Below are 13,658 nucleotides of genomic sequence, written 5' to 3' on the forward strand. Positions count from 1 at the left end.
CAGATCGGATTAAAAAACTTCATTTACTCTGTGTGCTGCCAACAGGTCACATTAAAAAAACTTCATTTATTCTGTGTGTTAACAACACGTCAGATAAAAAAAAAAAATCTAATTTATTCTGTGTGCTGCCAACAGATCGGATTAAAAAACTTCATTTACTCTGTGTGCTGCCAACAGGTCAGATTAAAAATCCTCATTTATTCTGTGTGCTGCCAACAGGTCAGATAGAAAAAAAAAAAACTTAATTTATTCTGTTAACAACAAGTCATATTAAAAAAAAAAATCTAATTTATTCTGTGTGCTGCCAACAGATCAGATTAAAAAACGTCATTTACTCTGTGTGCTGCCAACAGATCGGATTAAAAAACTTCATTTACTCTGTGTGCTGCCAACAGATCGGATTAAAAAACTTCATTTACTCTGTGTGCTGCCAACAGATTGGATTAAAAAACTTAATTTACTCTGTGTGCTGCCAATAGGTCAGATTAAAAAAAAAAACTTCATTTATTCTGTGTGTTAACAACAAGTCAGATTAAAAAAAAATCTAATTTATTCTGTGTGCTGCCAACAGATCGGATTAAAAAACTTCATTTACTCTGTGTGCTGGCAACAGATCGGATTAAAAAAACTTCATTTACTCTGTGTGCTGCCAACAGGTCAGATTAAAAAACTTCATTTATTCTGTGTGTTAACAACACGTCAGATAAAAAAAAAAAATCTAATTTATTCTGTGTGCTGCCAACAGATCGGATTAAAAAACTTCATTTACTCTGTGTGCTGCCAACAGATCGGATTAAAAAACTTCATTTACTCTGTGTGCTGCCAACAGATCGGATTAAAAAACTTCATTTACTCTGTGTGCTGCCAACAGATCGGATTAAAAAACTTCATTTACTCTGTGTGCTGCCAACAGATCGGATTAAAAAACTTCATTTACTCTGTGTGCTGCCAACAGATCGGATTAAAAAACTTCATTTACTCTGTGTGCTGCCAACAGGTCAGATTTAAAAAAAAAATTCATTTATTCTGTGTGTTAACAACACGTCAGATAAAAAAAAAATCGAATTTATTCTGTGTGCTGCCAACAGATCGGATTAAAAAACTTCATTTACTCTGTGTGCTGCCAACAGATCGGATTAAAAAACTTCATTTACACTGTGTGCTGCCAACAGATCGGATTAAAAAACTTCATTTACTCTGTGTGCTGCCAACAGGTCAGATTAAAAAAAAAAAATTCATTTATTCTGTGTGTTAACAACACGTCAGATAAAAAAAAAAATCGAATTTATTCTGTGTGCTGCCAACAGGTCAGATTAAAAAACTTCATTTACTCTCTGTGCTGCCAACAGGTCAGATTAAAAATCCTCATTTACTGCTGCCAACAGGTCAGATTAAAAATCTGCATTTACTCTATGTGCTGCCAACAGGTCAGATTAAAAATCCTCATTTATTCTGTGTGCTGCCAACAGGTCAGATTAAAAAAAAAAACTTCATTTATTCTGTGTGTTAACAACAAGTCAGATAAAAAATAAAAAAAAATCTAATTTATTCTGTGTGCTGCCAACAGGTCAGATTAAAAAAAAAAAAAACTTCATTTGTTCTGTGTGTTAACAACAAGTCAGATTAAAAAAAAAAAAAAAAAAAAATCTAATTTATTCTGTGTGCTGCCAACAGGTCAGATTTAAAAAAACTTCATTTATTCTGTGTGTTAACAACACGTCAGATAAAAAAAAAAAATCTAATTTATTCTGTGTGCTGCCAACAGGTCAGATTAAAAAACTTCATTTACTCTGTGTGATATTAACAGGTCAGATTAAAAAACTTCATTTACTCTGTGTGATATTAACAGGTCAGATTAAAAAACTTCATTTACTCTGTGCTGTTAACAGGTCAGATTAAAAAACTTCATTTACTCTGTGTGATATTAACAGGTCAGATTAAAAAACTTCATTTACTCTGTGTGATATTAACAGGTCAGATTAAAAAAACTTCATTTACTCTGTGTGCTGCCAACAGATTGGATTAAAAAACTTCATTTACTCTGTGCTGCCAACAGATCGGATTAAAAAACTTAATTTACTCTGTGTGCTGCCAACAGGTCAGATTAAAAAAAAATTTCATTTATTCTGTGTGTTAACAACACGTCAGATAAAAAAAAAAAATCAAATTTATTCTGTGTGCTGCCAACAGGTCAGATTAAAAAACTTCATTTACTCTCTGTGCTGCCAACAGGTCAGATTAAAAATCCTCATTTACTGCTGCCAATAGGTCAGATTAAAAATCTGCATTCACTCTATGTGCTGCCAACAGGTCAGATTAAAAATCCTCATTTATTCTGTGTGCTGCCAACAGGTCAGATTAAAAAAAAAACTTCATTTATTCTGTGTGTTAACAAGTCAGATAAAAAAAAAAAAATCTAATTTATTCTGTGTGCTGCCAACAGATCGGATTAAAAAACTTCATTTGCTCTGTGTGCTGCCAACAGGTCAGATTAAAAAAACTTCATTTACTCTGTGTGCTGCCAACAGGTCAGATTAAAAAAAAAACTTCATTTGTTCTGTGTGTTAACAACAACAAGTCAGATAAAAAAAAAAAATCTAATTTATTCTGTGTGCTGCCAACAGGTCAGATTTAAAAAACTTCATTTACTCTGTGTGCTGCCAACAGATCGGATTAAAAAACTTAATTTACTCTCTGTGCTGCCAACAGGTCAGATTAAAAATCCTCATTTATTCTGTGTGCTGCCAACAGGTCAGATTAAAAATCCTCATTCACTCTGTGTGCTGCCAACAGATCGGATTAAAAAACTTCATTTACTCTGTGTGCTGCCAACAGATCGTATTAAAAAAACTTAATTTACTCTGTGTGTTAACAACAAGTCAGATTAAAAAAAAAACTTCATTTATTCTGTGTGTTAACAACAAGTCAGATTAAAAAAAAAATCTAATTTATTCTTTGTGCTGCCAACAGATCGGATTAAAAAAACTTCATTTACTCTGTGTGTTAACAACAGGTCAGATTAAAAAAAAAAACTTCATTTATTCTGTGTGTTAACAACAAGTCAGATTAAAAAAAAAATCTAATTTATTCTTTGTGCTGCCAACAGATCGGATTAAAAAACTTCATTTATTCTGTGTGTTAACAACACGTCAGATAAAAAAAAAAAAATCTAATTTATTCTGTGTGCTGCCAACAGATCGGATTAAAAAACTTCATTTACTCTGTGTGCTGCCAACAGGTCAGATTAAAAATCCTCATTTACTCTGTGTGCTGCCAACAGGTCATATTAAAAAAACTTCATTTATTCTGTGTGTTAACAACAAGTCAGATAAAAAAAAAAAAATCTAATTTATTCTGTGTGCTGCCAACAGGTCAGATTAAAAAAACTTCATTTACTCTGTGTGCTGCCAACAGGTCAGATTAAAAAAAAAAACTTCATTTGTTCTGTGTGTTAACAACAAGTCAGATAAAAAAAAAAAAAAAATCTAATTTATTCTGTGTGCTGCCAACAGGTCAGATTTAAAAAACTTAATTTACTCTGTGCTGCCAACAGATCAGATTAAAAAACTTAATTTACTCTCTGTGCTGCCAACAGGTCAGATTAAAAATCCTCATTTATTCTGTGTGCTGCCAACAGGTCAGATTAAAAATCCTCATTTACTCTGTGTGCTGCCAACAGATCGGATTAAAAAACTTAATTTACTCTCTGTGCTGCCAACAGGTCAGATTAAAAATCCTCATTTATTCTGTGTGCTGCCAACAGGTCAGATTAAAAATCCTCATTTACTCTGTGTGCTGCCAACAGGTCAGATTAAAAATCCTCATTTATTCTGTGTGCTGCCAACAGGTCAGATTAAAAATCCTCATTTATTCTGTGTGCTGCCAACAGGTCAGATTAAAAATCCTCATTTATTCTGTGTGCTGCCAACAGGTCAGATTAAAAATCCTCATTTACTCTGTGTGCTGCCAACAGGTCAGATTAAAAATCCTCATTTATTCTGTGTGCTGCCAACAGGTCAGATTAAAAATCCTCATTTACTCTGTGTGCTGCCAACAGATCAGATTAAAAAACTTAATTTACTCTCTGTGCTGCCAACAGGTCAGATTAAAAATCCTCATTTATTCTGTGTGCTGCCAACAGGTCAGATTAAAAATCCTCATTTACTCTGTGTGCTGCCAACAGATCGGATTAAAAAAACTTCATTTACTCTGTGTGCTGCCAACAGGTCAGATTAAAAAACTTCATTTATTCTGTGTGTTAACAACACGTCAGATAAAAAAAAAATCTAATTTATTCTGTGTGCTGCCAACAGGTCAGATTAAAAAACTTCATTTACTCTGTGTGCTGCCAACAGGTCAGATTAAAAAAACTTCATTTACTCTGTGTGCTGCCAACAGATTGGATTAAAAAACTTCATTTACTCTGTGCTGCCAACAGATCGGATTAAAAAACTTAATTTACTCTGTGTGCTGCCAACAGGTCAGATTAAAAATCCTCATTTACTGCTGCCAATAGGTCAGATTAAAAATCTGCATTTACTCTATGTGCTGCCAACAGGTCAGATTAAAAATCCTCATTTATTCTGTGTGCTGCCAACAGGTCAGATTAAAAAAAAAAACTTCATTTGTTCTGTGTGTTAACAACATGTCAGATAAAAAAAAAAAATCAAATTTATTCTGTGTGCTGCCAACAGGTCAGATTAAAAAACTTCATTTACTCTCTGTGCTGCCAACAGGTCAGATTAAAAATCCTCATTTACTGCTGCCAATAGGTCAGATTAAAAATCTGCATTTACTCTATGTGCTGCCAACAGGTCAGATTAAAAATCCTCATTTATTCTGTGTGCTGCCAACAGGTCAGATTAAAAAAAAAACTTCATTTATTCTGTGTGTTAACAAGTCAGATAAAAAAAAAAAATCTAATTTATTCTGTGTGCTGCCAACAGATCGGATTAAAAAACTTCATTTACTCTGTGTGCTGCCAACAGGTCAGATTAAAAAAAACTTCATTTATTCTGTGTGTTAACAACAAGTCAGATAAAAAAAAAAAAAAAATCTAATTTATTCTGTGTGCTGCCAACAGGTCAGATTAAAAAAAACTTAATTTACTCTGTGTGCTGCCAACAGGTCAGATTAAAAAAAAAAAACTTCATTTGTTCTGTGTGTTAACAACAAGTCAGATAAAAAAAAAAAATCTAATTTATTCTGTGTGCTGCCAACAGGTCAGATTTAAAAAACTTCATTTACTCTGTGTGCTGCCAACAGATCGGATTAAAAAACTTAATTTACTCTCTGTGCTGCCAACAGGTCAGATTAAAAATCCTCATTTATTCTGTGTGCTGCCAACAGGTCAGATTAAAAATCCTCATTCACTCTGTGTGCTGCCAACAGATCGGATTAAAAAACTTCATTTACTCTGTGTGCTGCCAACAGATCGGATTAAAAAAAACTTCATTTACTCTGTGTGCTGCCAACAGGTCAGATTAAAAAAAAAACTTCATTTATTCTGTGTGTTAACAACAAGTCAGATTAAAAAAAAAAAATCTAATTTATTCTTTGTGCTGCCAACAGATCGGATTAAAAAACTTCATTTACTCTGTGTGCTGCCAACAGGTCACATTAAAAAAACTTCATTTATTCTGTGTGTTAACAACACGTCAGATAAAAAAAAAAATCTAATTTATTCTGTGTGCTGCCAACAGATCGGATTAAAAAACTTCATTTACTCTGTGTGCTGCCAACAGGTCAGATTAAAAATCCTCATTTACTCTGTGTGCTGCCAACAGGTCAGATTAAAAATCCTCATTTACTCTGTGTGCTGCCAACAGGTCAGATTAAAAATCTGCATTTACTCTATGTGCTGCCAACAGGTCAGATTAAAAAAAAAAAAAAAAATGTCATTTATTCTGTGTGTTAACAACAAGTCAGATTTAAAAAAAATCTAATTTATTCTGTGTGCTGCCAACAGGTCAGATTAAAAAAAAAAAAGTCATTTATTCTGTGTGCTGCCAACAGGTCGGATTAAAAAACTTCATTTACTTTGTGCTGCGTCTCCTTCAAATGATGTAAACTTTGTTTTTGTTCATAAAATCCAGGCTCTAACAGCATCTCCTGCCTCTGACCATGTAGACATAAAATTACACATTTCCTCGCTGCTTGGTTTTCATCTTTTATACATTTCTGTGCTTGTCTTTACCCAGAATGTCTTGTGGTAACAGTACCTCGCTGTGGGGGTATCCTGATGTCTCCCCTGAAGTCATCAGCATCCTGCAGAGTCCTGAGTGGAACCAGATGAACCCGTCTCCATCCTGTCAGTGCAGCAGCTTTAAGAAGCTGACCATGATGCCCATCTGTCCGGCCGGAGCCGGGGGCCCGCCCCCTCGGCAACGGATCGAGCTCACAGGAGACACGATGCTGGATCTGACCAACAGGAATATTTCTGACTATCTGGTGAAAACATATCCGGGTCTCATCAGAACCAGGTGGGTTTGAATGCAAAAAACACAATAAATCAGTAACACTAGCAACACTGTTAAACTAACATGAGCCACAGTAACAACATTTAAAACCCCAAAACCCTGAACTCCCATGGTGCATTACAGCACAACGTCCACTGCATTTTTGTAGTTCAATTGGTTTAGTCAATTTAGTTAATTGTCATGTTGCCATTACAATGAGTGAAAAGTGTAGTGTGTTTAATGTCTTCTGCCACCGTCACTGTTTGTGGGTGTGTAAAAAATAAAAGCACCTGCTTGCTGCAGAATGCAGAATTGACAAAAAGCTCTGCATGCGTGCATGTAACTTCAATCATGGACAAACTGTGGAGATCTGACATTTGCAGTTTGGTATGTTTATGTATTTTTGGTGAAGGATGAACGCTGCTGAAATGGAACATTGATAGAACTAATATTTTTGGAGATATAAGTTAACGCTGAACAATGGATATTAATGATTACATTCTGGACTCACATGCCATTCCAGCAGGGGGCAGTAAATGATCTATATATTAAAAGCGTGCATGATTTTATTTAGTAAGTTCAATGTAAGTACATAATATAATTGTAAATATGTTAAAATACAGGGGTGACACAAGAAAGTGAAAACACTTATATCCATTGTGGTTTAAAAATCAAATGACAAAATAGAAGTAATAATAAAATAATATTAATAATACTAATAATGATAATAATAGTGTATATTGGATAACAAAAACCTAAACAATTTATAAATATATTAAGACATTAAATAAACATTAAAAAGTTACATAATTAACAGGAAATAAAAGTGAAATGTTCTTCTTCTAAAAAACTGTTTGAGGTTCTAAAAACATTCTGTACTCACACGCCATTCCAACTCTTTATAGAAACTTTGCATAATTTATTACCACCATTGAAAAATGTCAGCTACCTATTTTATAACACTACCCAATCTGGAGCCCGTGGATCCCCACGGGCAACATGCTAGTTCAAATTATCGTTCTTTTTTTTCTTGCACAGTTTGAAGAGCAAGTACTGGGTGAATGAGCAAAGGTAAGAAATTACTTGCTCATAATTTCTAAATATATATATATTTTTGCATAACAGTCCTACAGTTTCTCTCATGCTTGTTGGCGAGATTCTCTGCAGATGTTTGCAGGTAATTAGTGAGTATCAGCTTTCTCTGTCCTCAGATATGGAGGTCTGTCGGTCGGAGGACAGCTTCCCATCCTGGACGTCGACCCCAGAACCATCCAGAATGTTTTCTACCAACTCGGAAGAATGTTCAATGTGACGGCGGTACTGAAACTGTTTTCTTTTTCAAACCTGAGGGGGCGCTACATCCTGGGCACTTCTTGATGTGCTTTGTCTTCAACAGGGCTACTACAGTAGGCGCACGCTGAAGGAGATCGGTACTTTCTTGCAATACATGGAAAGTGAATTTAACGTAAAGGTAGGTGCGTCTGGATGATTATACGGGGGTTTGTTCCAAATGAATAATCAGCATTAATGCAGGTAAAATCGAACTGTGCAATCGCTCACCGTCTTTGAGTGGGTGCATGTGGAGTACTTTACCTCCTGTTAAATCCTGTCACTTTAGCTGAGAATCGAGTAGTTCAAACTGGTTGGCTTCGTATTTTTGCTTCTTGTTTGGCACAACACACGTTTTTTTGTATAAACCAGGTCAGCTTTCAAGTCCCAAAATCACACAGCAGGTTTGTAAATTTAATTAGCAAGGCAGGACTGATTAAATGTGGTTTGGTCTGCCAGGTGTGGTACAACAACAAAGGCTGGCACGCCATGGTGGCCTTCCTGAATGTGGCCAATAACGCTATTCTGCGAGCGTTCCTCCCTCCATCCGCCAAACCTGTGGAGTTTGGTATCACTGCCAGCAACCATCCTCTAAACCTCACCAAGGAGCAGCTGTCAGAGGTCACCGTGTAAGTGGGCCCCTTTAATAACGTCATGTTGTCTGTGGATACTTTGTGTTTTGATGTATGAACTCTGTTCCATTCTTGATATCACGTCTATGAAGTCTTTCAATTTAATTTCCGTATTCTTCCTGATATAAGACGACCCTGATTATAAGACAGCCCCACTTTTTCAACGTTTTTTTTTATTTTTTAAAGTACATTCTGAGCACACTTAACTGACATTAACTTACCTAACACACTTAATTAACAATGCCTTTTATGGGCAGCTCCTCATTTTTTTTCCAACCATGTTCTGGGACACATGCTTGCAGTCTTTTGGACTGACCACTTTTAAGACCACTGTAAACATTTCTACCTGTAAGCATTTTGAGATAGTATTTTTTTGCTTGTCAGGTTCTACCATTACACTCTGTCATACTGTTATTTCATGACTGCTTGAGGGTTGTTTGATGGCTGAGGCTATGACAACAATAAACTGTGAATAACAACCTTCCAACTCATACACTGATAAAACCACAACATTCACCACTAATATTCTGACAAGTGGTTACTGTGATTGTTTTCAGTGCACAAGGTTCCCAGTTCAAATCCCACCCCTGCCACTTTTCTCCATGTAATGTGGAGTTGCATCAGGAAGGGCATCCCATGTAAAACTTGTGCCAATTCAATGTGCAGATCCACCTCGGATATGCTGTGGTGCCCCCTAGTGAAAGCAAGGGAACAATCGAGGGGACTTACTTTTCAAATTCCAACATCAATGTTTTATGGGCATTTGGCACCACCTACTGTTGTGGATATATTGATATGTAAAAGTCTAGACCAGGAGTGGGCAGTGGTGTGCCAAGATAGATAAATTTCTTCCCTCAACTTAAACACCTGATCATCAGTGAAATTACCTCCTGAGGTGATCGGTTGCAAAGAAAACCTGCACCATCTTGGCACACGATTGTGCACCCGTGGTCTAAACCCTGAATATCATTTTAATTCAGTTCAATTTATTGAACTTATAGCGTGCAAAATCACAACAGCGTCTTGTCAAGGCGCTTCACAAAAAACAACAAATTAAACCAAAAGATCAAAGAGCGTAATTAATAGATTAAAAGCATAATAAAAAAGTTGAAAAAGTAAAAACAATAAAAAGCATAGTAAAACAATATGTTAATCATATAAAATAGAAAGCAAATGCGTCTTCAGTGGTGACTTAAAAGTCTCAACAGAGTCCGACTGCCTCAGTAACGCAGGGAGATCATTCCACTGGACCACGATAACAGAAGGCTCTATTTCCCCCAGATTTTTTTATTCACCTTAGGGGCACAAAGTAAGCCTGCGTCCTGTGAACGCAAAGCCCGGGCCGGTACGTATATAAGACGACCCTTTTCTTCAGTTGAATTTCCAAGATGATGGGGGGCAGGGGGTTCTAACAATCCAGTGTTTTGCATGAATTCTGACCAAACACTTGAACTGGAAATATTTTACCAACTTTTCAGCTACAGACTTGGTTCAAACAGGAAAATGTGTGTTTTCCCCCAATGACTTTGCTCTTTGCTACCTTTTAAACGTTTGGACATAATTAGCTGCTTGAGGCTTTAAATTTTCAGCTGAGTGTGACAAGCTTAAAACCTTCCTTCACTTTAACAGCTCATTGAAACACCAAACAAAGCTATGTTTTTAAATTTATCTGCATGATCAGATTAGAAAAGTAAAGTGTGATTAAATGAATTTCTTCCCACAGTTTGACCACTTCTGTGGATGCAGTGGTGGCTATATGTGTCATCTTCGCCATGTCCTTCATCCCTGCCAGTTTCATCCTCTACCTCATCCAGGAACGCGTGACCATGGCCAAAGCACCTGCAGTTTGTCAGTGGGGTCAGCCCTGTGATCTACTGGGTGGCCAACTTTTTCTGGGACATGGTAAATCAAACAGGGTTATAGGGACAATTTTTGATGATCTGTTTATGTTTAAACAGTTGTGTTATTCTTACAGTTTGTTGACATAACTCAACAACAATAAGTATTATCATCTTTTAATTCACCACATTAAAAGGGCATATAATGGACACAAACCCATTCAAATTTCATGAAATTTGATGCACCAGCTGCTGCCTGCCACCTGCTGGATGGTTAGTATTTGCTGGAGTGATGATGGATTAGGAGCAGGTGTGGTTGTCAGTGAGATACCAAAAAGAAATGCATTAAATCAGAAGAAAAAAGTGTTACTTTCTGACTGTTTCACAGCAGCTACTTTGAAATACTCAAATAACAGTGATACTGTAACACAACACGGCAGGAAGGATTTTGTATGAATTTACCCATGAAAGAAAAAAAAGAGTGAGGAAGACGGCCTAATGGAGAACAGAGTGAATAGAATTTGTAAGGACCATCCAGAAATGTAATAAATCAGAGTACAAAGGTATTTTCTGTTTGAGTAACGGCGGTTACATTCTGAAATGCAACATGGTCACAAACCCACACAACCCCATGGAAAAGATTTGACTTTTTCTTTCCAGAAGATGAGAATTGCTGCTCACCATGAAAAAACTGCTGCTTGTTTATGAACAGATCTTTACAAAAGTTGGTCAAAATGTTCTGAAATAGGTAGTATTATTCTATTTTTTTAAGGATTTTTTTTGGGGGGGGATTGTCAAATCAGAAAGACCATAGGTTCACTTGCATCTAACGTGGCATAGAACATAAATGTTAAACGTTTCAATGGGTCAGTGAAAAAGTGTTAGATCCATATCGTCTTCAGTGCTTTTTGTTGTCTTTCTTTTATATAAATATTGCAAAATGTGGAGTTCTGAGATGTATGATGCACATTTCTGTTCCGATTCCAAATTGCCGATTGTTGTTCTTTTGCAGATAAATTACTGTCTCAGCACTGCAATGGTCGTTGGCATTTTCATGGCTTTTGACAAAAAGTGTTACACGTCATCGTCCAACCTGCCGGCGCTGATCACTTTACTCCTGCTGTACGGGTATGTCAATGATAAAACACAAAGTTGTACTGTGCTGGTGTTACTGTCTGCAGTGCAACCCATTGGTTTCTCAAAGGATGTCTCACTTCCAAAAATAGATATTTCATAACTGAACACACTAAAATGAAATGGACTATTCCAGTTCTGCAATAAGAGAAGAGAATGAACAAAATACAGAGCTGGTGTGAATGTGAGCTGAAATAAAGTGAAAGATTGAGTATTTTCTGTTCTTTTTTTTTTTTTTTTTTTTTTGCAGATGGTCAGTGACGCCCATGATGTATCCCATGTCCTACTTATTCAGTGTCCCGAGCACAGCGTACGTGTCGCTGTCCTGCATGAACCTCTTCATCGGAATCAACAGCAGCGCCATCACCTTCATACTGGAACTCTTTGAAAACAATCGGGTAAGAGTATATAACTTAAATGTTTCTGAAATGCAGAGAACAAGCATTCTCCTCGTTTACAAAAAAAAGTTTGTGTATTTGAATTTAAGTCCATCATTAATAGCCACAGGTTTATTTAGAAGATTCAGTTTTAAAACTGACGTAATTTCACTCACAAGACTGTAAAGTTTAACTGGACGAGCACTTGGAGGACATATTCCTCTGCCATAGTCCAACAGTCCACTGTTTATGTCTCTGTTAATGTTTCCCTTTTATCTCTTACTTTTTCATTGTCAGAGGATCAATCATTTAATCTCACATTGACCATTCTCAGCTCCTGATTGCTCACCTTTGATCCTCATTGCTTGCCTTTGATCCCAGTTGCAATCCTGATTGTTAGCCTTTGAATCCATTTGCTCACCTTTGAACCTAATTGCTTGCCATTTGTATCCGATTGCTTGACTTTGATCCAAAACTTTGACCATGATCACTGACTTTTGATGCTGATTACCAAGCCTTTCCTCCTAATCATTGATCGTGGTTGCCGTACTTTGGTCCGTATCACTGATCTTTGAATTCTCCCAAGGAAATTATGTTTTCATTGCCATTTGCCTGTTGTTGTCAAATATTAAAGGAAAACTCCATCTTTGATCCAGATCCTGTCTTCCTCTTTGATTGCCGGTCAGGAATCACTGTCAAGTGATAATCCTGTACTTCATCCGAACACCCATTACGAGCTTAGTATACATACTCAAAATCCATAGGGTGTCTGAATACTCAATAGGTATGAGTAGTATTTGAAACATACCCAGATCATCTACTACCTCCATAGTATTCAAACAGACTACACTACCCTATGTGAAACCTAGAGCTTGGTAACCGAGGAAGAAAAACATCTGGGGAAAATTCAAAGGAGACAGTGGACATGCATGAAAATGGTCACAGTGTCCAATGGGTTGTGGTATTGTACAAATATACATTTATGAAGTATCAGGAAGTGTTTAAAAAACTCTGCTGTTGCAAAATGTAAATGTTCATTGAATACACCGGGTTGCGCATTTGTCTCATCTGTGAACATCCAGGTCAAAGGACAGACAAGATGGCGCCGGCGGCATAGTATGTCCAAATTGTGTCCCAACTACTCACTCACTTATTTCTAGCACATTCTGCAGTGAAGGGTGGATAGTAGGTTCCTAACTGATGTTATAACATATTGGGTATTCAGAGGCGGGGCCAGATTTCAATTCTGATCAATGACATAATCAGCAACACCGAATGAATGTGATCTTCTTCACAGACTAAGGTTAATTATGGAGTTCCACAAGGTTCTGTGCTAGGACCAATTTTATTCACTTTATACATGTTTCCCTTAGGCAGTATTATTAGACAGCATTGCTTAAATTTTCATTGTTACGCAGATGATACCCAGCTTTATCTATCCATGAAGCCAGAGGACACACACCAATTAGCTAAACTGCAGGATTGTCTTACAGACATAAAGACATGGATGACCTCTAATTTCCTGCTTTTAAACTCAGATAAAACTGAAGTTATTGTACTTGGCCCCACAAATCTTAGAAACATGGTGTCTAACCAGATCCTTACTCTGGATGGCATTACCCTGACCTCTAGTAATACTGTGAGAAATCTTGGAGTCATTTTTGATCAGGATATGTCATTCAATGGGCATATTAAACAAATATGTAGGACTGCTTTTTTGCATTTGTGCAATATCTCTAAAATTAGAGAGGTCTTGTCTCAGAGTGATGCTGAAAAACTAATTCATGCATTTATTTCCTCTAGGCTGGACTATTGTAATTCATTATTATCAGGTTGTCCTAAAAGTTCCCTGAAAAGCCTTCAGTTAATTCAAAATGCTGCAGCTAGAGT

General features: G+C 36.5%; 1 protein-coding gene across 1 annotated transcript in view; it reads left to right on the forward strand.

The window, feature by feature from the left end:
* The window catches only part of LOC117521828 (retinal-specific phospholipid-transporting ATPase ABCA4-like), a 98,991-nt gene that overhangs the window by 69,010 nt on the left and 16,323 nt on the right, over positions 1-13,658 (forward strand). The window contains 9 exon segments of the mRNA XM_034183180.1: positions 6,201-6,482; positions 7,497-7,529; positions 7,670-7,775; positions 7,855-7,929; positions 8,247-8,416; positions 10,143-10,251; positions 10,253-10,321; positions 11,270-11,385; positions 11,642-11,789. Of these exon segments, the coding sequence (XP_034039071.1) occupies positions 6,201-6,482; positions 7,497-7,529; positions 7,670-7,775; positions 7,855-7,929; positions 8,247-8,416; positions 10,143-10,251; positions 10,253-10,321; positions 11,270-11,385; positions 11,642-11,789 (1,108 nt within the window).

This window comes from Thalassophryne amazonica, chromosome 12, assembly GCF_902500255.1.
Source record: "Thalassophryne amazonica chromosome 12, fThaAma1.1, whole genome shotgun sequence".
Lineage (NCBI taxonomy): Eukaryota > Metazoa > Chordata > Actinopteri > Batrachoidiformes > Batrachoididae > Thalassophryne > Thalassophryne amazonica.